The 24,898-nt window shown below is 46.8% G+C and overlaps 1 protein-coding gene across 1 annotated transcript in view; it reads right to left on the bottom strand.

Annotated features, from left to right (window-relative positions):
* Positions 1-20,269, bottom strand: part of LOC121324286 (leukocyte tyrosine kinase receptor-like) — a 32,809-nt gene extending 12,540 nt beyond the window's left edge. Inside the window, exons 1-11 of the mRNA XM_041265997.1 lie at positions 20,078-20,269; positions 13,340-13,456; positions 10,436-10,585; positions 9,611-9,830; positions 5,884-6,023; positions 5,642-5,776; positions 2,869-3,027; positions 2,636-2,736; positions 2,328-2,491; positions 1,864-1,958; positions 286-378 (exon numbers count right to left, since the gene is read on the bottom strand). Coding sequence (XP_041121931.1) covers positions 286-378; positions 1,864-1,958; positions 2,328-2,491; positions 2,636-2,736; positions 2,869-3,027; positions 5,642-5,776; positions 5,884-6,023; positions 9,611-9,830; positions 10,436-10,585; positions 13,340-13,456; positions 20,078-20,132 — 1,429 coding nt within the window. The 5' untranslated portion in view covers positions 20,133-20,269. The remainder of the gene's footprint in view (positions 1-285; positions 379-1,863; positions 1,959-2,327; positions 2,492-2,635; positions 2,737-2,868; positions 3,028-5,641; positions 5,777-5,883; positions 6,024-9,610; positions 9,831-10,435; positions 10,586-13,339; positions 13,457-20,077) is intronic.
* Positions 20,270-24,898: the final 4,629 nt, after the last annotated feature.

The raw sequence follows: 24,898 nt of genomic DNA, 5'->3' as shown, positions 1-24,898 counted from the left end.
AGAGAGAGACAGTGACACACACAGAGACAGAAGGAGGCAGACACACACAGAGACACAGAGAGACAGATGCAGACACACACAGAGAAAGGAGGATAGATTGTATATTTATATAAAATTGTAAACATTACATTTATATAAACATTATTAAATCAAACAACCAAACCAAACAATGAAGTGTAGTTTGTCAGTGTATCAGTGTGTAGTGTGTCTACATGTCTGCGTGTCTGTGTGCAGTGTGTCTGTTTGTCTGTGTGTCTGTGTGCAGTGTGTCTGTGTGCAGCTCACCAGAGGAGGAGGGCTCTGGCAGGGGGTTGAAGACACCAAGGTCACTCACACTGTCCAGCTGCAACTTGTGTCTTGGGAACAAGGGGCTCTCATCTGAGAAGGGGAGGGGGAGAAGGGAGAGAGGGGAAGGAAGGTAGGTCATTGGAACAGAGAGAGGGGTGAGAGGGGAAGGAAGGTATGTCATTGGGATAGAGAGAGGGGGGTGAGAGGGGAAGGAAGGTAGGTCATTGGGACAGAGAGAGGGGGGTGAGAGGGGAAGGAAGGTAGGTCATTGGGATAGAGAGAGGGGGGTGAGAGGGGAAGGAAGGTAGGTCATTGGGACAGAGAGAGGGGTGAGAGGGGAAGGAAGGTAGGTCATTGGGATAGAGAGAGGGGGGTGAGAGGGGAAGGAAGGTAGGTCATTGGGACAGAGAGAGGGGTGAGAGGGGAAGGAAGGTAGGTCATTGGGACAGAGAGAGGGGGGTGAGAGGGGAAGGAAGGTAGGTCATTGGGACAGAGAGAGGGGTGAGAGGGGAAGGAAGGTAGGTCATTGGGACAGAGAGAGGGGTGAGAGGGGAAGGAAGGTAGGTCATTGGGACAGAGAGAGGGGGGTGAGAGGGAGAAAGGGAGAGGTGGACCGGAGGGTAACAGAGAGAAAGAGAAGGAGAGAAAATGGAGATTGACGGTAAAAGAGAAAATGAGGGAGAGGTTATTGAGGTCATCTCGTATGCAGATCTGAATGGGCTCTTGAGCACAGCGATATTAATATCTGGAACAATGGGGAGCTGCTTCACCGCCCTGCTGTCCTGCTCTAGAGCACGCTCGGGCCCGCCACTCTTCACCCAGCCTGCTCTCACATCTGCTTCCAGGGAAGCCCTTGATCTGAACTGCAGCGCAGCCGGGAGATCAAGGCTACTTCCAAATGGCACTGAATTACACTTCACAACGGACTGCATTCACTCAAGAGGATCGGCACAATCTAAATAAGAAGTGAATTTCTCATGCAGAAGGGTTCAGCTGTGACTGAGGATTGAGTGCAGCTGGCAGTATAACTGCCCTGCCCTGTCCACGATACCAGCGTGCTGCAATATAACTGCCCCCCCTGCCCATGATACCAGCAAGCTGCAGTATAACTGCCCTGCCCTGTCCACGATACCAGCGTGCTGCAGTATAACTGCCCTGCCCTGTCCACGATACCAGCGTGCTGCAGTATAACTGCCCTGCCCTGTCCACGATACCAGCGTGCTGCAGTATAACTGCCCCCCCTGCCCATGATACCAGCGTACTGCAGTATTACTGCCCTGCCCTGATACCAGCGTGCTGCAGTACAACTGCCCTCTGCCCATGATACCAGCGTGCTGCAGTATAACTGCCCTGCCCTGTTCGGGGGTTATCAAGGGCTATTTGGTGATAATTTAAAGATAAGGGTTGAGGTTTGGGTTAAGTGTTGACTCGGGGTTGGGTTTAGGGTCTGGGTTAGGGTCTGGGTTAGGGTCAGGGTTAGGGGTAAGGTTTAGGGTTATGGGTGAGGATGATTTGGGGTTGGGTTTAGGGTCTGGGTTAGGGTCAGGGTTAGGGGTGAGGATGATTTGGGGGTACTTGTGTCGAAGCAGGAAGCCCCCAGCGTTATCTCGTCCACAGAGAGGTCAGCTCTTGAACCAGGGCCCCACACCGCCCTCAGAGTCAGGTGGAATCTGGAGGAAGACCGGCAGACAACAACTGAGAGGAACTGAAACCTCCTGCCTGAATAAAACACCCCTCTCACTGATCCAGTGCGAGAGGAGCCTCCTGCCTGAATAAAACACCCCTCTCACTGATCCAGTGCGAGAGGAGCCTCCTGTCTGAATAAAACACCCCTCTCACTGATCCAGTGCGAGAGGAGCCTCCTGCCTGAATAAAACACCCCTCTCACTGATCCAGTGCGAGAGGAACCTCCTGTCTAATAAAACACCCCTCTCACTGATACAGTGCGAGAGGAACCTCCTGTCTATTAAAACACCCCTCACACTGATAGTGTTCAGTAGGGAGATGCACACAGTATCTGTGCTCAGGTGTGCTCTTACCTGTGCAGGATGTCAGGGAGCTGCAGGGTCAGCTTCAGCCAGCTGTCCTTCCAGCTGCCAGCCCGTTCCCACACCAGTGGAGACACCCCCAGAGTGCTGTCCTCCTGGACTGACAGAGACACTGTCCCGTTATACACACCGAAGACATAGAGCGAGAACTGCACCTGGAGAGAGAGAGAGAGAGAGAGAGAGAGAGAGAAAGGGAGAGAGGGTATATATCTGTCTGTCTGTCTCTCTTGGCTTACTTGCTACTCTTTCATTCTCTGTGTCTATCTCAGCCTATGTGTCTGTCTGTCTGTCTGTCTCACCTGGCACTCCCTGCTGCTATAGGTGGATGGAAAGGTGTAGCTCTGGGCAACTGCACTGCCTGCTGTGACATCACTGCGCACCTGCAGGAACAGGAAGTGACCTGGAGAGAGGGAGGAGAGTATGAGAGTGATGCAGAACTCACACAGCAGGGTATTAAGTAGGTATGAATTGAGGGCTATACAGTGTTCTGTAGTTTAATGTGTTCATGAAATGCTAACGAGCTGTCGTTTACCTCCTGTGGTCTGCAGAGTGGATCCCAGGATGTCTGAACTGGTGGCGAGGTCATGAGAGCTAACCAGTGACCAGGAGGGCGAGGGGGATGGGTCACTGGAAAGTGACCAGCCACACAGACCAGACTCGAAAGAGCAGTGTGAGCCGAGGGGCAGAGACTCTACAGGAGGATAGAAACACACAGTTAATACAAGCCTGTCACCAGCATACACACCCGACACGAGAGAGCAGTGCGAGCCGAGGGGCAGAGACTCTACAGGAGGATAGAAACACACAGTTAATACAAGCCTGTCACCAGCATACACACCCGACACGAGAGAGCAGTGCGAGCCGAGGGGCAGAGACTCTACAGGAGGATAGAAACACTCAGTTAATACAAGCCTGTCACCAGCATTTTTCATAAAGGTAGCAATGCTGCTCATGCTTGCAAGGTCAAGCATATTATCTGCTGTGACCCGCACCTGCCTAACCTCTCGATTCTCCCTGGAGACTCAGGGTCTTCTATTCAGCCTCAGGGTTCCTATTTAACTACAGTCCCTCCCTGCTAGCGCTGTCATTGGCTGCGTCAAGTCTGGCATTACAACATACCACTCCAGTTTGTTTGAAGTAATTTTTTATTTTGTATTCCCAGCGGAGTGGACACATGTGTTGTGCAGATGTTTTACTAACAACTCCTGTCCTGTCACAAGCAGAACAAAACCAGCATGGTCCCGAACCGACAGAGAGAGAGTGGAACACGAAGGAGAGGAGGAGGGACATTCACAGAGAGAGAGTGGAACACGAAGGAGAGGAGGAGGGACATTCACAGAGAGAGAGTGGAACACGAAGGAGAGGAGGAGGGACATTCACAGAGAGAGAGTGGAACACGAAGGAGAGGAGGAGGGACATTCACAGAGAGAGAGTGGAACACGAAGGAGAGGAGGAGGGACATTCACAGAGAGAGAGTGGAACACAAAGGAAAGGAGGAGGGACATTCACAGAGAGAGAGTGGAACATGAAGGAGAAGGAAGAGGAGGAAGATTCACAGAGAGAGAGTGGAACACGAAGGAGGAGGAAGAGGAGGAAGATTCACAGAGAGAGAAGGAAGAGGAGGAAGATTCACAGAGAGAGAGTGGAACACGATGGAGGAGGAAGAGGAGGAAGATTCACAGAGAGAGAAGGAAGAGGAGGAAGATTCACAGAGAGAGAGTGGAACACGATGGAGGAGGAAGAGGAGGAAGATTCACAGAGAGAGAGTGGAACACGAAGGAGAGGAGGAGGGACATTCACAGAGAGAGAGTGGAACACGAAGGAAAGGAGGAGGGACATTCACAGAGAGAGAGTGGAACATGAAGGAGAAGGAAGAGGAGGAAGATTCACAGAGAGAGAGTGGAACACGAAGGAGGAGGAAGAGGAGGAAGATTCACAGAGAGAGAAGGAAGAGGAGGAAGATTCACAGAGAGAGAGTGGAACACGATGGAGGAGGAAGAGGAGGAAGATTCACAGAGAGAGAGTGGAACACGATGGAGGAGGAAAAGGAGGAAGATTCACAGAGAGAGAGTGGAAAAGATGGAGAAGGAAGAGGAGGAAGAATCACAGAGAGAGAAGGAAGAGGAGGAAGATTCATAGAGAGAGAGTGGAACACGATGGAGAAGGAAGATTCATAGAGAGAGAAGGAAGAGGAGGAAGATTCATAGAGAGAGAGTGGAACACGATGGAGAAGGAAGAGGAGGAAGATTCACAGAGAGAGTGGAACACGGAGGAGGAAGAGGAGGAAGATTCAGAGAGAGAAGGAAGAGGAGGAAGATTCACAGAGAGAGAAGGAAGAGGAGGAAGATTCATAGAGAGAGAGTGGAACACGATGGAGAAGGAAGAGGAGGAAGATTCACAGAGAGAGAGTGGAACACGATGGAGGAGGAAAAGGAGGAAGATTCACAGAGAGAGAGTGGAAAAGATGGAGAAGGAAGAGGAGGAAGATTCACAGAGAGAGAAGGAAGATGAGGAAGATTCATAGAGAGAGAGTGGAACACGATGGAGGAGGAAGAGGAGGAAGATTCATAGAGAGAGAGTGGAACACGATGGAGAAGGAAGAGGAGGAAGATTCACAGAGAGAGAGTGGAACACGATGGAGGAGGAAAAGGAGGAAGATTCACAGAGAGAGAGTGGAAAAGATGGAGAAGGAAGAGGAGGAAGATTCACAGAGAGAGAAGGAAGATGAGGAAGATTCATAGAGAGAGAAGGAAGAGGAGGAAGATTCAGAGAGAGAGAGTGGAACACGATGGAGGAGGAAAAGGAGGAAGATTCACAGAGAGAGAGTGGAAAAGATGGAGAAGGAAGAGGAGGAAGAATCACAGAGAGAGAAGGAAGAGGAGGAAGATTCATAGAGAGAGAGTGGAACACGATGGAGAAGGAAGATTCATAGAGAGAGAAGGAAGAGGAGGAAGATTCATAGAGAGAGAGTGGAACACGATGGAGGAGGAAGAGGAGGAAGATTCAGAGAGAGAAGGAAGAGGAGGAAGATTCACAGAGAGAGAAGGAAGAGGAGGAAGATTCATAGAGAGAGAGTGGAACACGATGGAGGAGGAAGAGGAGGAAGATTCACAGAGAGAGAAGGAAGAGGAGGAAGATTCACAGAGAGAGAGTGGAACACGATAGAGGAGGAAGAGGAGGAAGATTCATAGAGAGAGAAGGAAGAGGAGGAAGATTCACAGAGAGAGAGTGGAACACGAAGGAGGAGGAGGGACATTCACAGAGATTTTGTGAACTAGCCAACAGGTATTTTAACTGTGACTCACCGCAGACAGTGCCCTCGTCATCCTCTAGGGGGCAGTCTCTGTGGAAGTCGCACACTCTGCTCCCGTCGATGCAGCTGCCCATCGCGCAAGGGAAGGAGACCCCCTCGATACAGCCATGCTGGGGGGAAGGGCCACCTGAGACAGAATCAAGTAAAAACAGTGTCCCTGGAGCCTGATCGCACCTCTCCCCCTCCCCTCCCCTCTCTCCTCTCTCTGCTCCTCCCCTCTCTCCCGCCCCTCACCTGTCTTGCAGTTTTTCAGTTCCAGTGAGTCTAGCCCCAATGTCCCTGGGGCTTCGCTGCCACACGAGGAGTAGAGAAGGATGATCTGAAACGCAGCCTCCCTCTGTCCAACAGCAGCCGCCAGCACCTCCCACTGCCCTCTGCACCAATCACAGAAGAGAGAGCCACGCTCATCACCAGCGTACGCTATGCACAGAGACTCTGGACACACACAAGAGGCCCTGGTACTTACACAGTTATTACACTCTCATTACCTGGCTATTCATGCTCTGTGATTAAAAGTGCTCTTTTATATGACATTAGCGTTGTTTTTTCTCCTTCAAAAAATAAATTTGGGACAAGTAAAAAAAATGATCGACTGTTTCAACAAATGTATTTTGTTTTAAGTTTATATATTCAGTTGTAAACACTAGGTGTCCAATTGCTTATCTGCAGAACTGTCATCTAACAAAACTGCAAGCCTTGGTGTTATTTTGAGCTGTGTGTTATCAGCGTAGAAACAGCTCTGGAGTGGATCAGTGGTCAGCAGACATGGATAAATCACATTGACAGGGAGACTCCTTTGAGCTGTGCTAGACTTACACTCCCTCGGCACTCATGTCTAATTACTAATGAAGAGGAACGGCCAGGGGCAACATGCCAGCAAGTTCAAGCAACTTCATGCAACTGCACATAAAGCAACTTCAAAAAGGAGTAATTGCTGTGTAAAGATATTACCAAGATAGGTATCTTTCCCCCTTAGAGCAGGCAGTATTCCCTTAGTGCAAGTAATGTTTTCAATGTGCGTATCTGGCTTTTTTTTGTTGTTCTCGTCTTCCAAAATAGAACATTTCAACTCTAAATATCAGGGGCTAGTGTTCAACTCATGAGTTATAGAATAGATTTTTCCTAGCTCTAACTACTAGACCACACTGCCTCCCTCCCTCCCAGTCCCCCGCTCTAACTACTAGACCACACTGCCTCTCTCCCTCCCAGTCCCCAGCTCTAACCACTAGAACACACTGCCTCCCTCCCTCCCAGTCCCCAGCTCTAACCACTAGAGAATGCCACTGCCCCCCTCCCTCCCAGTCCCTCAGCTCTAACCACTAGAACACACTGCCTCCCTCCCTCCCAGTCCCCAGCTCTAACCACTAGACCACACTGCCTCCCTCCCTCCCAGTCCCCAGCTCTAACCACTAGAACACACTGCCTCCCTCCCTCCCAGTCCCCAGCTCTAACCACTAGACCACACTGCCTCCCTCCCTCCCAGTCCCTCAGCTCTAACCACTAGACCACACTGCCTCCCTCCCTCCCAGTCCCTCAGCTCTAACCACTAGAACACACTGCCCCCCTCCCTCCCAGTCCCCAGCTCTAACCACTAGAACACACTGCCCCCTCCCTCCCAGTCCCCAGCTCTAACCACTAGACCACACTGCCTCCCTCCCTCCCAGTCCCCAGCTCTAACCACTAGACCACACTGCCTCCCTCCCAGTCCCTCAGCTCTAACCACTAGACCACACTGCCTCCCTCCCTCCCAGTCCCCCAGCTCTAACCACTAGAACACACTGCCTCCCTCCCTTCCAGTCCCTCAGCTCTAACCACTAGAACACACTGCCCCCCTCCCTCCCAGTCCCCAGCTCTAACCACTAGAACACACTGCCTCCCTCCCTCCCAGTCCCCCAGCTCTAACCACTAGAACACACTGCCTCCCTCCCTCCCAGTCCCCAGCTCTAACCACTAGAACACACTGCCTCCCTCCCTCCCAGTCCCTCAGCTCTAACCACTAGAACACACTGCCTCCCTCCCTCCCAGTCCCCAGCTCTAACCACTAGAACACACTGCCTCCCTCCCTCCCAGTCCCCAGCTCTAACCACTAGACCACACTGCCTCCCTCCCTCCCAGTCCCCAGCTCTAACCACTAGAACACACTGCCTCCCTCCCTCCCAGTCCCCAGCTCTAACCACTAGAACACACTGCCTCCCTCCCTCCCAGTCCCTCAGCTCTAACCACTAGAACACACTGCCTCCCTCCCTCCCAGTCCCTCAGCTCTAACCACTAGACCACACTGCCTCCCTCCCTCCCAGTCCCTCAGCTCTAACCACTAGAACACACTGCCTCCCTCCCTCCCAGTCCCCAGCTCTAACCACTAGAACACACTGCCTCCCTCCCTCCCAGTCCCCAGCTCTAACCACTAGACCACACTGCCTCCCTCCCTCCCAGTCCCTCAGCTCTAACCACTAGAACCACACTGCCCCCCTCCCTCCCAGTCCCCAGCTCTAACCACTAGAACACACTGCCTCCCTCCCTCCCAGTCCCTCAGCTCTAACCACTAGAACACACTGCCTCTCTCCCTCCCAGTCCCCAGCTCTAACCACTAGAACACACTGCCTCCCTCCCTCCCAGTCCCCAGCTCTAACCACTAGAACACACTACCTCCCTCCCTCCCAGTCCCTCAGCTCTAACCACGAGACCACACTGCCTCCCTCCCTCCCAGTCCCCAGCTCTAACCACTAGACCACACTGCCCCCCTCCCTCCCAGTCCCTCAGCTCTAACCACTAGAACACACTGCCTCCCCCCTCCCTCCCAGTCCCCAGCTCTAACCACTAGACCACACTGCCTCCCTCCCTCCCAGTCCCCAGCTCTAACCACTAGACCACACTGCCTCCCTCCCTCCCAGTCCCCAGCTCTAACCACTAGAACACACTGCCTCCCTCCCTCCCAGTCCCCAGCTCTAACCACTAGAACACACTGCCCCCCCCCCCCCCCCAGTCCCCAGCTCTAACCACTAGACCACACTGCCCCCCTCCCTCCCAGTCCCCCAGCTCTAACCACTAGACCACACTGCCCCCCTCCCTCCCAGTCCCCCAGCTCTAACCACGAGACCACACTGCCCCCCTCCCTCCCAGTCCCCAGCTCTAACCACTAGAACACACTGCCTCCCTCCCTCCCAGTCCCCAGCTCTAACCACTAGTCCACACTGTCTCCCTCTCATTGTATTTTTTGTCCTTCACAGTCCTGGTCTCACAGCACTGCAGCACAACATTAAGCTATAATGAATTCCCTGCTCTTTGTTTCTGTTCTCGTTTGTTCATGTTGTTGGAGCTGAAATCATATTATCTGTTTCAGGAGTACCCACCCTGACAAAAAAAAAATCAATCGTAACAACATCACGTGATCAGAGAACGCAGCACGGCAATCCATTCCCCCCTCACCAACCTGCCTGCCATTACCTAATTGAATTGGCTACACTGGGACATTTCTGTCAATGATCAAATAAATAATACATCTATACCTGCCTATACAGACTGTTGGTGAAGTCAGATGTTGGGTCATTTTAAACACGGGGGTGGAACTCAGCAGGACTACCTGAACGGACACTTCTCCTGTTTATTAACTGTAAATAACCAGCTCGCTAAAATGTTAAACATGTTTTGTTATCCGTTACCAGTTAGTTATTTGCTAGAGCTTAGAGCTTCGTTTAAGGGGGTGTTTTTGTGCAGTGATGTTTTTACACTTCCACAGCATTCAGTACACTAAACTGACCCTGCACTGCTAGTATTAGAAACTGTCCTAAGCATCTACACATTGGAATGGTGTTACCTGTACTGCACGGTACTGCACGGTACTGCACGGTACTGCACGGTACTGCACGGCATGTCACTGAATTGCAGGAGCAATCTCAGTGCAGTTTAGTGAAACTCTGCACCACAGGCCTGTGGATGGAGCCTGGGGTTGGGTTGCACTTGCCTGCGGCTGTCCTGGTCCCAGTCCTTGAGCTGCAGGGACCTGCTGACCTGGTTGGTGTTGGCGTCTCTGATCTGGACTGACAGGTTCCCCCGGCTCGGTTCTGGCTGGTACCGGGCAAGCTGCAGCCGGCACCCCGCGGCACTGCGCAGCAACACCGGGCTCGTTAGCACAAACTCACAGCCCACAGCAGCGCCCCCTACTGCAAGGAGCAGAAAGTGACCTGTAAGAGATCGAGGCAGAATATTTTCACATTTTATTTATTTATTTTTCCTAAGGAAATAGTTTCAATATTGGTTGACCAAATTCTAAATAACTTTCAGTTTTACCTGTGAACATTAAGTAAAGGACTTTATGATGTCAGAGGTATTAAAGCTTTTTTCTCTTGTCTGGCAGGGTGCAATTCTAGCTGTGTGTGTGTGTGTGTGTGTGTGTGTGTGTGTGTGTGTGTGTGTGTTCCCACTCAGATCAATTCTAGCTGTGTGTGTGTGTGTGTGTGTGTGTGTCAGTGTGTGTGTGTGTGTTCCCACTCAGATCAATTCTAGCTGTGTGTGTGTGTGTGTGTGTGTGTGTGTCAGTGTGTGTGTGTGTGTGTTCCCACTCTGAGATCAATTCTAGCTGTGTGTGTGTGTGTGTGTGAGTGTTCCCACTCAGATCAATTCTAGCTGTGTGTGTGTGTGTGTGTGTGTGTGTGTGTGTGTGTGTGTGTGTGTGTGTGTGTTCCCACTCTGAGATCAATTCTAGCTGTGTGTGTGTGTGTGTTCCCACTGTGAGATGCAGCAGAGTACTCCAGGCCTCATGTTGCATTTGATAACCCCCCCCCCTTACCGTCAGAGCCGCCAGTGGAGTGGTCGGTGCCCGGCTGCCTGTTCTGTGAGCTGGACCAGGGTTGCTGTGGCGACGTGACAAGCCAGTCCCCTCCTGCGCTGTGATTGGACAGGGTCCAGGAGCAGGGAGCCTCAAAATCACAGGAGAGTGCTGAGGGAGCAGGGGGGGGTTATAATCATTCATACATCACCAAGTCATCGAATCACCACATTGAAGACATTGAGAAAGACTTTCATTAGGTCTGCATCAACAAATAGAGACACACCAACACATACACACCAGCAGATACAGAGACACACCAACACATACACACCAGCAGATACAAACCAACAGATACACACCAACACATACACACCAACAGATACAAACCAACAGATACAGAGACACACCAACACATACACACCAACAGATACAAACCAACAGATACAGAGACACACCAACACATACACACCAACAGATACAAACCAACAGATACACACCAACATACGATACACACCAGCAGATACACACCAACACATACACACCAACAGATACAAACCAACAGATACACACCAACAGATACAAACCAACAGATACACACCAACACATACACACCAACACCAACACATACACACCAACAGATACAGAGACACACCAACACATACACACCAACACATACACACCAACAGATACACACCAACACATACACACCAACACATACACACCAGCAGATACACACCAACACATACACACCAGCAGATACACACCAACACATACACACACAGCAGATACACACCAACACATACACACCAACAGATACAGAGACACACCAACACATACACACCAACAGATACACACCAACACATACACACCAACAGATACAGAGACACACCAACACATACACACCAACACCACACATACACACCAACAGATACACACCAACACATACACACCAGCAGATACACACCAACACACAGATACACACCAACAGATACACACCAACACATACACACCAACACATACACACCAACAGATACACACCAACAGATACACACCAACACATACACACCAACAGATACACACCAACACATACACACCAACACATACACACCAACACATACACACCAACAGATACACACCAACACATACACACCAACAGATACAAACCACCACACATACACACCAACAGATACACACCAACAGATACAAACCAACAGATACAGATACACACCAACACATACACACCAACAGATACAAACCAACAGATACAAACCAACAGATACACACCAACACATACACACCAACAGATACAAACCAACAGATACAAACCAACAGATACACACCAACAGATACACACCAACAGATACACACCAACAGATACAAACCAACAGATACAGAGACACACAACACATACACACCAGCAGATACACACCAACACATACAGAGACACACAACACATACACACCAACAGATACACACCAACAGATACACACCAACAGATACACACCAACACATACACACCAACAGATACATACAACACATACACACCACACCACACCAACACATACACACCAACAGATACACACCAACACATACACACACAACAGATACACACCAACACATACACACCAACAGATACACACCAACAGATACAGAGACACACCAACACATACACACCAACAGATACACACCAACAGATACACACCAACAGATACACACCAACATACACACCAATACACAACAGCACATACACACCAGCAGATACACACCAACACATACACACCAACAGATACACACACACCAACACATACACACCAACACATACACACCAACAGATACAGATACACACCAACACATACACACCAACACATACACACCAACACATACACACCAACACATACACACAACACCCTACACATGTGTGAGTTGTGTATGTGGCAAAGATGGTTGTGTATACAGTCTCTGTGTGGTTGTATGTCGCTGTGGGTTACACCAGTGTGTTCCAACAGATACACACCAGCAGATACACACCAACAGATACACACCAGCAGATACACACCAACACATACACACCAACAGATACACACCAACACATACACACCAGCAGATACACACCAACACATACACACCAACACATACACACCAACACATACACACCAACACATACACACCAACACATACACACCAACACATACACACCAGCACATACACACCAACACATACACACCAACACATACACACCAACACATACAGAGACACATCACAGACGGCTCCATTCCTCCCAGTCACACTGTCCTCATTAGAGGCATTATGAGACAGCAGTGCTGCCTGTTGGTAACAGGGGAGAGAGGGAAGGTGATAAAGGAGAGAGAGACAGAAAAAGAGATGGAGACAGAAAGAGTGGTGGAGGGGTAGAGGGAAAAAGAGAGAGAGAGAGAGAGAGAGAGAGAGAGGGACTGAGAATGAAAGAGGGGAAGGCTCAACTTCTCTTACAAATCAACTCCTGTGAGTTAAAAAAATAAATAAATAACAAAAAGGAATACAAGACATTTCAGCCCAGCTCTGTTGAAGGGATTAGCACAAAATCGACTGTCTTCTTTTCATCTGGTTTTACCTCCCTGATGGAATGCACATGTGCTTTGATTTGACACTGTTAGTGAAACTGTAGCACTGTAGCACCATACTGTGACTCTACTGATCTAAAGCTATTCCTTCCCTCATACAGGTTTACCATGCAGAATCTGTAGATTTCACCTGTGTCAGTTTATGCGCCGCGTTCCTCGCGGTTTAGGCGCTGCGTTCCTCGCGGTTTAGGCGCTGCGTTTCTCATAGTTTACCATGGTTTTCTATGTCTTTTCACTGTGCTTTACTACACTTTGCAATTCTTTTACTGTATCATTGCAGTGGAAAGCAGAGCCCTGGTACCTGGTGCAGAGGGTCTCTCTGACTCTTCTGAGCCCCAGTGATCAGGAGAGAAGTCAGAGGAGGAAGCTGGTCTGGAGTCCAAGGATCCATCTGTCAGGCAATGGCCGACACGTGCCGCTGGGGAGAAACAAGACCATATTGAAAAGAGGACCATATTGAAAACAGGACCATTTCCAACTCTGCAAATCCCAAATTAAAACATGCTCAGATTATGACTACAGGGTATGTGACGAATACGTAACAAATCAATTCCCTATTCGCCATACATCTTCCAGTGGAATGGCTCTGCCATTGTTTTTCATTGGAATTCCCAATCCTGCTATCCTGCGATATACAGGACAGAGTACAGGCTGGGTAAACACATGTCACAAGGGGTCCAATTGACAGCACAGAGACAGCAGCCTGTTGCTAAGCAGAATGACTGATTCAGTAAATACACAACCACACGTGTCAATACAATGTAGTTACAAAAAGACACAAGCCACTGCCAATGTTTTCATTCTGTAATTAAGCACGTTGTTGCATTGTAACTACACAGCTATACTGATGTGTTATTACAGTGTAATACTGGTTTGCTGATAAGCACTTAAAGGGCTGGTTTCAATGTTATTTTAGGTATGGAACTAGTCAGCATCTGTGAAACCAGCCTACAGTGTTGACCCATTTTTTAAAATCTGCTGCTTTGAGGTTGCTGCACCCTGGCTCATCCATAGACTGTGATTCATTCTTCAGTGTCACAGATCTCTCCAAACTCACACCTATTCATTTATATTGCTATCTGAGATCACTGAGCTCAACACTCAGCGCTCACCTGCGCGCCCCAGCCCGGAATCTCAAGATAGGATTTCATTTGGTTTGTTTCTAATACAAGTGAATAACAAAGGCCCTTTGATGCCAGCTGCCCTATGCAGCCAAAAATATTAGTGCCAGGTGGCTAAATGGTTTTGCATTTAGTAAATGGTTCCCCCCTCTGGGTCTATATTGTGTATAAATATAGCAAGCGGGTCAAGTGGACCCAGTAGCTCACCGCAGGAGCGTGTAGATAGCACTTGTGTAGTCTGCGCTGGGGTCTATCAGAAGGGAATTGAAATTCTCAAACCTCAAGCATCAATCACTCTGCAGAAATAACCAGCCATTAATAAAAGGCAATGGAGCTGCAATTTCAACTCCACGATCATCGTCAGAGGAGCTCAGACAAAAGCAATCGGCAATAAATCTGTCAGGAGGGCCATCGCCAGGATGTGACAAGTCTGTAAAGGATCGTTCCTCGATGATAACCACTTTCCTGGAGATCAAAACTGGACCCCGCAAGAAAGCCCATTCGTTCTTACAAATACATCACTTTTTTATAGATACACAAAATTGTATTTGTATTGCCTTTTTATTCATTAGAATATATGGACATTTCTAACAACAAAGACACAAACAGTCATCTCCAAAAATAACAAAGGAGAGAGCGAGAGAGAGAGAGTGAGAGAGAATAAGGCACAGTAACATAGATAATTATAGAGCAGTCTGACAGAAGTATAAGCACACAAACATACACCCTTCTTTCTCTACTCCACTCCCTCTCTCACTTTTTCACTCCATTCCCCCTCTCTCTCTCTCACTCCACTGAGAGAGAGACAGATAGAAAACAGCAAACAGCTCTATATAAACTTTCCAACTGAAACAGCAACACCTGTCTGCCAGGCTATTTCTGCAACGTTTCAGCTATGCTGTGTGGGACAAGCACAGCTATATGACACAGAAATCCTCATCCACACACAATGAGAGCTTGCAATCCTCCAGTCAGGAAAGTCCTAAACTTTTTTTAAGGTAAATCATGAAGCAAAAGCACAAATCCAGAGGTGCTCCATAGGACAAGCATGCAGAACAGGAAAAGCGTAATGAATTCACTGCAAAGCACAAGCAAGCGCAGTGCATCATAGACGAGTGTGGTAAGGTACAATAAACACCATGCTTAGCCATGACAACACACAGTGAGGCTGTGCAGTAAAAATGAAACTGCTAAAATGAGACGGAGTGTGCCGGGGAAAGAAGACAGAAAAACCTGCAGGAAGATTAATCCCTTTCCTGCTCAGTGAAGTTCAGTGACGGTCCAGGATATAAGGGTTCTGCTTTTAGTGTGGTGTTTGTGGTACCGGAAAACACCACAGGGAAATTCTAAACCCTGCACGAAGTCACGAAATGGCATTCCATGTAAATGATACACTATAATTTATTATTATTGTTTCTAAAGCCTTCGGAAGTCTTGTTGCGGTACTGCTTTACTTTAGAATCTATTGTAACAGGGCAAAGGAAGATGGAGGGGGGGAAAACTGGCCTCCCAACAGATGGAGGCGCTAGGCTGGCTGACGGATGTGACCTCAACAGGAGGTATACAGTGCGGTTGTAGCGGCCATCTTGGGGAGGGCAGCTACACAGGTGTAGTTTCATGCTAGTCAAGACTGAGATTTCAGCAGCAGTTATATCGAGTAGCGATTGGCTGCAGCAGATTATCGGGGAGGATCTTGGTGCAACTAGTGAGTTTGGTGCAGGAGCGAGGCAGAGCGGAACACAGCAGAGCACAGCAGCACGAACAAGAAGCCGGGGAGACTTTACTTTTGCTCATTGCCTTCCCAGGAGAATTAAGCAGAGAACCACGGGGGTTCGGAGAGCTGCTGAGAGGCAAATCCAGGACCTGGCAAAGAAGACTGCTAGAGACACCCTGTTACTGTAAAGGCTTGTGTTTGCACCAGTAAAACATGTGCTGCATCTAAGTCATCACTTCTTAGCACACCCCACCACATCTATACAGATGTTTCTAATCATGATATGAAATAACACTGAATGGCAATGCGTTTGGGAGAACTTAGAACAGAATTACCAGTGTTGCTGCTCCAGCTTACAAGATGGAACATCAATCCTTATTCATAATCAATGAATCACTGATAAGGTGGTAATACAATATGAACAGAAATTATAATTGTGGTCGATGGGGGGGGAGGGGGGGGGGCTGAGCCATCAGATCACTGCTGCTGCAGTTTGATTGAGCTCAGTCAACATATCTTCAGATACGTACTGATGCTAACACCCTTTTAAAAGTTTCCTATAGTAAAAGTCTAGCAAAATGTTATAAAGCATAGTGAAAGCACAGGTAAGCTTGGCAAAGAATAGCGAGGTATACTAAAGCATATTAATAAACATGGCAAATAGGGGGAACGCTGGTAAATGCACAGTATAGCCGTTCATTTATTTTTATTTATTTTATTTATATAGTGCCTTTCATAGCATGGTATCTCAAAGCGCTTTACAGACGGTATGTATCATGATGAAGAAACAAGACAGAACAGTATAATCACACAATTACCACAATACAGTGATATTAATAATGGCAATAAATAGCAAATATATAGGGAGAAGGAGGGGGTAAAACTGCATGTACTGAAGAACTGCCAGGGTTTCTACTGCAATTTATGTGCGGTGTCTTGAGACTCTTGTTGTTCTCTTCCGACATTTCCATTGCTTTAATAAGGTCCAATATTGCGTTTCTTGTACGAAGAATCGGGTTGCAGCAGGACTGATCCTATGAATCTGTGCCACACAGAGACAGCACATGTTGTAAAAGCCAAGACTGCTGTAAAACTGTTGAATACAAGAGAACAATAAAAGCAATTTCCTCTTGATGTCCCTGCCCCCCGGCAGCCCCTCGGACTTCCCTGCTGGCATTTCCACAATTAATGTAATAAAATGAGTAACGGGCTGAAAGATTCTCAACCTGAGAAACAGGATGAATAAATCTAGCTAAAAAAAGTGGCTTTAAAAGCATTGGTTAGCCCTCTATTAAAATGTTTATCAGCTTGGGCGCTTCCCCACACCACTCTCAGTGTGCACACTTTGCATTGACCGCCCTTAACTGCACAGATTTGCAAGCTCAATGGTTTTAACTCGTGGCTTGCTTGCATGTGTTTCCTTGAAGTCTGTTTGGATGAATGGGTTATACCCATTTCAGGTAGTCTCGGGAAACTGTTTCAGACGGTTATTCGTTTTCTTTTTTTCAGATTCCCTGTGGTTCTGCGGTTTGCTTTGTTGTTAAGCCAGTTTATAATTGTGTGAATACAGCATGCTTCTTTCATGCAGTATGAGAGGCTGGGAGGGCTGCGTACTGCAGAGGCAACCAAACAAAAAGGATAATTGCTGCAAGACAGCGAGCCACAGAACCATCCCGGGTGGAACGGCTCAAGACTGATGCAAAGCAGAGCTGACTCGCTTAAGGCAGTTTGTTTAAACACCAGTGGCTATCACACTCTGTATAAATATAGTATGGAAATATTAACTGCAGCTGCTGCGTCTAATGGAAACTCAGCATTAATATACTGGGTTTAACAAACTTTTTAAAAACAACAGAAAAAGCTGTGTTCTGGAATAAAAACCAAAAGAGATGCGGCACTCGCATGGCTGTGTGTCTCTGCTCCTCAGCGCGAGAGATTCCACTAGATATTCTTAAACAGGTTAGGGAACGTTTCCCCAGCTGCACTGTAATTACACTGTAACTGCACGATATGTGCACAAATGTTTGCCCAGAACAAGAGCGTGCAACTCCAAACCAGCACCACAGAATCCAGAACAACAAGAGCGTGCAACTCCAAACCAGCACCACAGAATCCAGAACAACAAGAGCGTGCAACTCCAAACCAGCACCACAGAATCCAGAACAACAAGAGCGTGCAACTCCAAACCAGCACCACAGAATCCAGAACAACAAGAGCGTGCAACTCCAAACCAGCACCACAGAATCCAGAACAACAAGAGCGTGCAACTCCAAACCAGCACCACAGAATCCAGAACAACAAGAGCGTGCAACTCCAAACCAGCACCACAGAATCCAGAAGATCCAGCTAATTCAATACAGTCTAGTGTAGAGAACTCAGTGCTGTACTGGGGATCTGAGAGCAGCTAATTCAATACAGTCTAGTATAGAGAACTCAGTGCTGTACTGGGGTTCTGAGAGCCAGGTAATTCAATACAGTCTAGTGTAGAGAACTCAGTGCTGTGCTGGGGATCTGAGAGCAGCTAATTCAATACAGTCTAGTATAGAGAACTCAGCGCTGTACTGGGGATCTGAGAGCCAGCTAATTCAATACAGTCTAGTATAGAGAACTCAGTGCTGTACTGGGGATCTGAGAGCAGCTAATTCAATACAGTCTAGTATAGAGAACTCAGTGCTGTACTGGAGATCTGAGAGCCATTTAATTCAATACAGTACAGTGAAAACACCCACCACAGCCCATACTTTAGCCCTGAGCAAGGAAAAAGACTCATGGAGGGCTTTGTAATTTTTTTTAATCACAAAATTGTTTTTCCACTGCAATGTGGGCTGCTGAAGGGCTGCTGCTTCTCCTCTCCTGGGTAATTGGAACACTCTCTGGTGTACACCTGCAGGCCTGCTGGCTCACTTCATTCCACTGCAGCCGACAGCCAGCTTAATGCGTGCATTGAGACCAATAGATATTCATACCACTGTTACTAAGAGCCCCCTCAACAGAGTGAATCACTAGTTACAGGAGAAATGTTTCTAAAATATCTGCACTGTGCCGCTAGGTTAGGGATGAAAACAGCTCACCTCATCACTGCTGTTCAGACCGACACCCCTGCTGGTCTGCCACCCAGGCTAAAGCTGAGGGACCACGAAGCCGCTCTGTCAGGATCCCAGGTCCAGGAGACCTCGTCTGAGGCAACGCCCCAAGCCTCCTCTGGAAATCTTTTCTTTTTTTTTTTTTTGGACTGAATACTGTCACACACCTTATTAAAGTTTACCACAGTAAATACTCAGCAAAGTGTAATAAAGCATAGTGAAAGCATGGTAAAGCATATGGTATTATTATTATTATTATTATTAAGATGCTACCCACGTGCTGTCTAATTACCAACACAACTGCATAGGAAAGGGCAGCGCTAAGCGTCCGATAAACCGCAGCGCTGTGTGGGCCGGCGTGTGATTTTACTGTAGTTAGTCGCAATTTGTTTAATTGATAGCTGTGTTTTTATTTTGAAAAGGGCCGGGTTTGTAATTTGTAATTTCTCAGTTCACGTGTTCTGCGCACAAAATAAATGCATAAATAAATAAAGAATTAAACTGAAAAAACAAACAAAAAGCACAACAAAATCCAAGCCTCAGCAGCACGGGCATGGCGCGTCTCTGCGCAGTGCTCCAGTCTACAAGCAGTTTCAAACAATCTCCTCCAGCCCAGCCTGCAGTGCTACATTCAGAGTCTGCTTGTGTCAAACTCAATATAGGGAGACCGCTGTGTACCCCCTGACCCGGTGTGTACCCCCTGTCGCTGATCCGCTGTGAGGACAATTCTCAATACAATATAAAACACAGACTCCCTTTTATGAGTGTAACATATATCGCTATTTTCAATAATGTTACATTTTAATGAAAAGCAATGCATATACCCTTCAATTGCATGCAAAACGAACTTGCTATCACTGTTGCACCTTGGACGATCAACAAATAAAATAATAAATAAATAAATAAATAAAACGCGTAAGTGTGTAAAAGTAACCCATTCAATACATAAAGTAACGCTGATAAGTAACACATCGAATACATACACACATACACAGAAATAAACCCACACAAGTACACACAAGTATCCTAACGAGAGAGCCGCGTTTGCGCTTCCCTTCCAGCTGTGAAGTTACCTGTGCACACTGTGTGCGTAACACCGACAACACAAACGAACACGCTACCTATTGAAATGCACAGCGCCAGATGGATCCATGGGGGGCTCTGGGAGTAGTCCATGGCTCCTTGTAAAAAGAATCCAGGAATTTGGAAAATCTTCTTGTTTGTTTTTATTCTTGTGCTTGTCAGTTCTTTATTTAGTTCTGTTTTCCCCTTTGCTTTTTCCCCACTCTTCCCTCGCTCTTGCTGTCTCTCAGTCCCGGGCTCCTCTCGCTTGGTGCCTGTTTCCGTAGCTTCAGTATATGAATGATGCTGATGCCCCCCCCCCCCCCCCCCCCCCCCCCCCCCCCCCGAATCATTCCAATAGATCCCCTGGGTCCTAAAGCTCTCTCTTCCCTAATTTATTTCCTCTTAATGGCGTTATTGGTACCTGGCCCGCTGTATGTCGTGCTGTGAAGCCTTTGTTTCTTGTTTATTCAGGATATGCAGATATTATAAATACAACTTTGGATAAAATGCTGCATCCTGGTACTTTGGCTGTACGTGACATGGTCTGACTGCGGCAGCCAGACCTCTGTAGTGAGTTTAAACTACTACAATACAGCGTGCACTTTCCATCTCCTGGGTGCGGTGTAATAGTTTGTGGTGGTCGTTCTTCTTGTAATAGTTTGTAGTGGTCGTTCTTCTTGTAATAGTTTGTGTTGGTCGTTCTTCTTGTAATAGTTTGTGGTGGTCGTTCTTCTTGTAATAGTTTGTGGTGGTCGTTCTTCTTGTAATAGTTTGTGGTGGTCGTTCTTCTTGTAATAGTTTGTGTTGGTCGTTCTTCTTGTAATAGTTTGTGTTGGTCGTTCTTCTTGTAATAGTTTGTGTTGGTCGTTCTTCTTGTAATAGTTTATGGTGGTCGTTCTTCTTGTAATAGTTTGTGGTGGTCGTTCTTCTTGTAATAGTTTGTGGTGGTCGTTCTTCTTGTAATAGTTTGTGGTGGTCGTTCTTCTTGTAATAGTTTGTGTTGGTCGTTCTTCTTGTAATAGTTTGTGGTGGTCGTTCTTCTTGTAATAGTTTGTGGTGGTCGTTCTTGTAATAGTTTGTGGTGGTTGTTCTTCTCGTCTTTTCCTCAAGACACCAGTATTGATATCAGCACCTCGAATGAGAGGGAAATCATTTTCCAATAGGCTGTTAAAACAGTGTAAAAGTTATTTGACATTGATTGAAATAAAACACAAAATGAGTCACGTGTTTTCAACGGAAAAGCTGGATGTTTTGTATGAAAATATATATATATATATATATATATATATATATATATATATATATATATATATATTCATTTCTTAACTAACACAATGCGAACGTTTGTACATTCAAGTTTTCACTTCAGAGCGGATCCTTTCCACTCTCAGACCATGAAGTGTATGAATCGTGTACATGTGACGCCGTGACCGTGTCCCATTGTGCTGCGCTCCCCAGCTTTGATGCCGATAACACAAGTAATAGGGAACAAGCCTCATAGAATTAAAGACAGCATGCTTTCTGTTAGTCAATTACTTCTGAATGTTAAATTAAAATGTCATACTTTGTATTTCTTTATGTGCTTATCTATTTAAACTTACAGCTAACAGCAATCACTCTAAAGAAATCATCACAGGAATGCCTGCTTAAAGAATGGTTCTCATTGACATAGGCACCATCAAGAAGTCCGATGCATAGGGTTTCCTGACTGTTACTGAGCCATGCATCTGGTAGGGTTTCCTGACTGTTACTGAGCAGTGCATCTCTGTAGGGTTTCCTGACTCTTACTGAGCAATGAATCTGGTCTGAGAGCTCTATAACTGACTGATTCATGAAATTGACTTTTCAAATGTGTAGCTGGGTTTGATTATTAAAAAATTAATTGCGAGAGACTTGAGGCGTATTTTACGACCCCATAAAAAAACAGTTGATATCCAATAAAAGAACGCTTAATCATTAAAACTCAATGCACAAAGTAGAGTAAAGCATTGTGATTGTGTTATACAAACCAGAGGAGACCACTGGATACACAACTGCGCTCTCTCTGTCTCTGAGCCTGGAGGAGTGCCACAGGACTGGCATCAACACCTCAGTGGGAAATCTGCCCACCTTGTCCCGAGACTCTTTATCTTTTTAGACATTGCAGGCTCCAGAAATATTATTACACAATCACATAAAATATCGAAATCCTTTTGTTGATGTCAGCTCGGAGCCACAGACCAGCATGCAGACAGAGTTCTGTCTATTAAAGGTGGTTGTAGCTGCGTTGCTTTTCAGTGACTGTATCTGAAATTGCCTGCTACTTTTTAGAACTTGGTGGTTGATGAAGTCTGTAGAGATTGTGCAGTGCAATACAGCACTGGAATAAAATCCTGCTGGGCTATAAATTGATTACATCAACCCCTGAGTCAAGCAGACAAACGTTTCAGCTAGTGCCTTCATCAGTGTTCTTATCGAGGTGAAACTAGAAGAGACAGAGTCAAGCAGACAAGCGTTTCAGCAAGTGCCTTCATCAGTGTTCTTATCGAGGTGAAACTAGAAGAGACCGAGTCAAGCAGACAAGCATTTCAGCTAGTGCCTTCATCAGCGTTCTTATCGAGGTGAAACTAGAAGAGACCGAGTCAAGCAGACAAGCATTTCAGCTAGTGCCTTCATCAGTGTTCTTATCGAGGTGAAACTAGAAGAGACAGAGTCAAGCAGACAAGCGTTTCAGCTAGTGCCTTCATCAGTGTTCTTATCGAGGTGAAACTAGAAGAGACAGAGTCAAGCAGACAAGCGTTTCAGCTACTTCCTTCATCAGTGTTCTTATCGAGGTGAAACTAGAAGAGACAGAGTCAAGCAGACAAGCGTTTCAGCAAGTGCCTTCATCAGTGTTCTTATCGAGGTGAAACTAGAAGAGACCGAGTCAAGCACAAGCTTTGTTTTATTCATGACACCGCATCACGGTAACACCCTGTTGTTTCAGCAAAGGAGGATTGTTTGTTTTCTCGACTGCCCAACTCCCAGGAGACTTGATGCTCAGACTGGGCAGCTCCTTCAAAGTTGGAGACTGATGGAAGTGCTTCTTGGGAAATAAACAGCCTTGGAAAATGTAGATTATTAACTTATAATCACTTCACGGTTATGTCAGCATGCCTAGAGCGCTCCACTGCAGTCCATTAGCTTCAATAAAATAAGGTGTCAGACAAAAGTGTCAGCTTCACATTTGCTATTTTCTGAAAACAGAGCTTTGCTTGTATATATTTTTTTGCAGGACAGTTAATCCAATAACAGATGCACGACATATACAAGTGCACAATTGTATCAGGAAAGGATTAGGGTTCATTCATGTAAAAAGACTTACACATTAAGTACATTGTAACTGTGCATAACAACATTGCAATTGTGTGTAAGTACACATGTATTTACTAAGTAACCCCTATGCAAAGACCCAGTAATTAGAGGCACAGTGTAAAGTGTTAGCAGAATGGGGGAGCACTAATGGATTTTGAAAGTGGAGTTAGCACACAGAGAGCTAGCCGTCTGTATGGTTGTTGGTGCTGCTGTATTGTATCAAAGCATTGAATAGGAAACACTTGAGCTGTTTCGTATAACGTTGCAGAATCAGACAGATGTCAAAGTAATTGTTTTCATTTCAATTAAAAGGAAGAGATGCTGTTTTTAGAATCCCAATTCAGAGCCACTCACTGCTCAGCATTATCAAAGAGGAAGAGTGATAGTTCACTGCTCTGTTCCTTCAAGTATATTGAACCACACTCGCTTGAGAGCCCTTGAACACACACAAGAGCCTTGCCACTTCAAAACAAATCTGCTATTTGAGAGTCGCTGGTATTGAAGACTTATTGAATAGGCAGAGCTGTGTTACCCGCTTCATCAATTTGATTGAATAAACAAGGCAATAGCACTTCTCTTACAGGGGCGCTGCATTGCTGTTTTGATTGACCCCCCCCCCCCCCCCCTCTCATTTTGACTTTGTCTTCTTCGATGAAAGGAGTTCAGAGTAGAGTTCATTTTCCTCCCTTTAACGTTGTATGAAGTTTGCAATGATCCTAAGTGGTTCTTATTGCAATGTCTTTATAGAGGTGAGAGAGCTAGTTTCCTTTTGCTTTGCTGGCAATACAGAGACATGCTCTAGATGATCTCCTCACGTAAAAGGTGGACCCCCCAGCACTTCACTGGGAATGAAATCCGTTAATAATTTTCTGTGATAAGGTACTTTGATTCTCTGCCCATCTTGACATAGAACTACAGAGATAATATTTTCATCTCAGCATCTTGATCTCACGCTCTCACATGTAAGCGGGTAAGAGAATATGAAGGCAATGAAACACTTATCTGTGATTCTTCAATTGAAGTCACAATCCCAGATTACAATCTAAGAAGCACTGGCCACGCTGACCCTGCTGCTGCTGTGATCCGAGCAGATCACAATCCTAGAAGTCCTGCCCAGGCCTGGGTGCATGGTGCGATCGTCCCGCTGTATCGATTTTGAACATGCGTTGACAGCAACACTCACCTTTCTGGATGGCCCTTGAAAGACAGGCAGCAAATGAAATAATCAAATTGAAATTAATTAGGTTTAATACACGCCAGAAAGAATGGTCTGTTTTTGGAAACCTCATTAGGGGACATTCCCTATATTCTTTTTTACTGTAGCAGGAAACACAAGGAATTCGGCTATCATTGTGGTCATGGGAGAGGGTCAGTCTTGATTTCCCGCTGGTCAGCCTGCCTCGTCCACTCAAGCTCTAAATTGAGACTGCGTGATCGGGCTGTCAGCATCCGGCACTGGAACTCTTACAGAGCCCTGTTATTGAAGAGGACCACTCAATAACAGGAGGGCTTGAGGGCCTTTCTTATTTCTCCTCTCTTGCTGG

This window comes from Polyodon spathula, chromosome 12 (genome assembly GCF_017654505.1).
Source record: "Polyodon spathula isolate WHYD16114869_AA chromosome 12, ASM1765450v1, whole genome shotgun sequence".
Taxonomy (NCBI): Eukaryota; Metazoa; Chordata; class Actinopteri; order Acipenseriformes; family Polyodontidae; genus Polyodon; species Polyodon spathula.
This window is presented reverse-complemented; position numbering and strand designations above follow the sequence as displayed.